Source organism: Austrofundulus limnaeus, unplaced genomic scaffold (assembly GCF_001266775.1).
Source record: "Austrofundulus limnaeus strain Quisiro unplaced genomic scaffold, Austrofundulus_limnaeus-1.0 Scaffold701, whole genome shotgun sequence".
NCBI lineage: Eukaryota > Metazoa > Chordata > Actinopteri > Cyprinodontiformes > Rivulidae > Austrofundulus > Austrofundulus limnaeus.
In genome coordinates, this window is record NW_013953103.1 from 71,713 (window position 1) to 73,807 (window position 2,095).

At 38.5% G+C, this 2,095-nt stretch overlaps 1 protein-coding gene across 1 annotated transcript in view; it reads left to right on the plus strand.

Annotated features, from left to right (window-relative positions):
* Window positions 1-2,095, plus strand: part of kalrna (kalirin RhoGEF kinase a) — a gene marked incomplete at its 5' end in the record, with an annotated part of 224,213 nt that overhangs the window by 52,205 nt on the left and 169,913 nt on the right. The window contains 2 exon segments of the mRNA XM_014027944.1: window positions 441-623; window positions 763-884. Coding sequence (XP_013883398.1) covers window positions 441-623; window positions 763-884 — 305 coding nt within the window.

The window sequence follows — 2,095 nt, forward strand, 5'->3', positions numbered from 1 at the left end:
CTGGTGAAAATTTCATGTCATTAGCACCTCTAGTAATATATTTACTGAGAAAAATGGTGACGTGTTCAATACTTATTTTACCCGCTGTATGTATTATGTGTATGCATGCTCTGAACTCTGTAAGATTAAGATACGCAGCTTTACTTCAGTATAATCAGCTGTTCTGAAGCTGAAAAACCATAATTTCTCCTTTCAAGTTAACTTAACTTATGGTTCCCCCTCATTAGGTAAATAAATAAAAAATAATCTCCTTTTTCAAAAACTTTTTAAGTTAATAGATTTTTTTTCAAATGCATGAAGCTAAGACTAAAACCTATTTAATGCATGGCTCCTGCTGGACACGTAGGGGGAAAAGCATTAAGTGAAGCACTGGTTTGTTTGTACTGTTGAATCATGTGTGGCTCCAGAACAAATGTAATCTGTGTCTGTGTGACACTTAGCAAACGAAGGAGAAGGTGAAGCTGCTGATCCAGCTTGCAGACAACCTGGTAGAAAAGGGCCATACCCACATATCGGAGCTGAAGCGCTGGGTCAGCACAGTGGACCGCAGATATCGAGACTTTTCGCTTCGCATGGCCAAATATCAGGAGAGCCTTGAGAAGAGCCTGGGGGTCAGCTCTGAGGTAAACGTTCTAACATCCAGTCTCCCCTTAAGAAAACTGTCTGTTTTACAGACTTCACTGATGGATTCTGACTAAACGGGGGTGAAATTTGTTGACGTTCTGCGTAGATTTCAGACCAAAGTTTTGCTCCACTCTGTAGGACAATAAAGACTTAGAACTGGACATCATTCCTGCGAGCCTGACAGACGACCCTGAGGTTAAACTGCGGGATGTAAACCATGAGGTCAATGAAGAGAAGAGGAAGTCTGCGAGGAAGAAAGAGTAAGTACAGTATAAGACAGTTCTCACCTTATTACAGATACTGTAGTTAGATACATATATTATTGACCCTAAAGAGGAATTCAGAAGATCTACTGCTTTTTTTAAACCATTTATACAAAACGACATAMAAAAATAAAAGGTGCAACAGATTAAATTTGTTTATTAAAACCATAAACCAGCCTATGTTGTGCAATAAATGTGCAATCTTGTTCCCAATACCACCAGGGCCATCTGATGGTAGACAACTGATGGTATTGATCTGCAGCTGGTTGTGTTGGAATCACCCACAAAGTCACGTGGTGTGGGTGTGGATTTTTTCTAAGCAATTTGTGGTTGGCTGAATCCATCCGTGAGGTTCAGACTCCTGAAGTAGTGAGCCGGTGTGTTGCTGAAGGACAGCCTTGGAGACCACCCAGTCCCACCCAGAGTTTGGCGCATCACATCTTGTGACTAATACCATCATCGTTTTTAAATACTGTCACCATATTTTAATACTGCCGTATCACAAAATATCATCATACCACCCAAGCCTAGCTCCAGAGGACAAAGTCATCCCACAATTGGTCCCTTACGGAGCAGGTTAGAGCCCTTGTTGGTACAGAGAGCATGGAGGTCATGGGGGTCCCTCTCATAGCCCGGGGGAAGTGACCTAAGGGTAATGAACTTTAGGGCTGCAACTAAAGATTATTTTATTAATTGATTAATCTGTTGATTAGTTTTTCGATTAATCGGCMAAATCATTAAAACGCTTAATTACATGAATATGAGTAGATATAATTTAAGTTAACTCCTTAAGGATGCAAGTTATTGATAATGAATTAATCTGAAGTTGATTTATCTTATAGATTGATTAACGATTAATTGATAAGCAGCCATTTTTTAAAAACTGGAGTTTTCTCTTGAATCAAGAGGGTCTTCCCATAAAATGAAGGATTTTTTATAATCTCCTGAATTAAAAAACAGAAGCACATAATACATATTTTAACAATTTATTTTGCCAGCTGTATTAAATACTGACTGAATGTTAGAACAAAGTTGAGGTGGTGGTTGTTTTCATCATTAAAAATACTTGGTAGTGAGAGCTTGGGTCAACTTCCTTATTTTATGAGTTTAATCATTGCTTAATTTTGGTGGTTTGATAATGTCACATACAGTGGTTTGCAAAAGTATTCATACCCCTTGAACTTTTCCATATTTTGTCACATTACAAC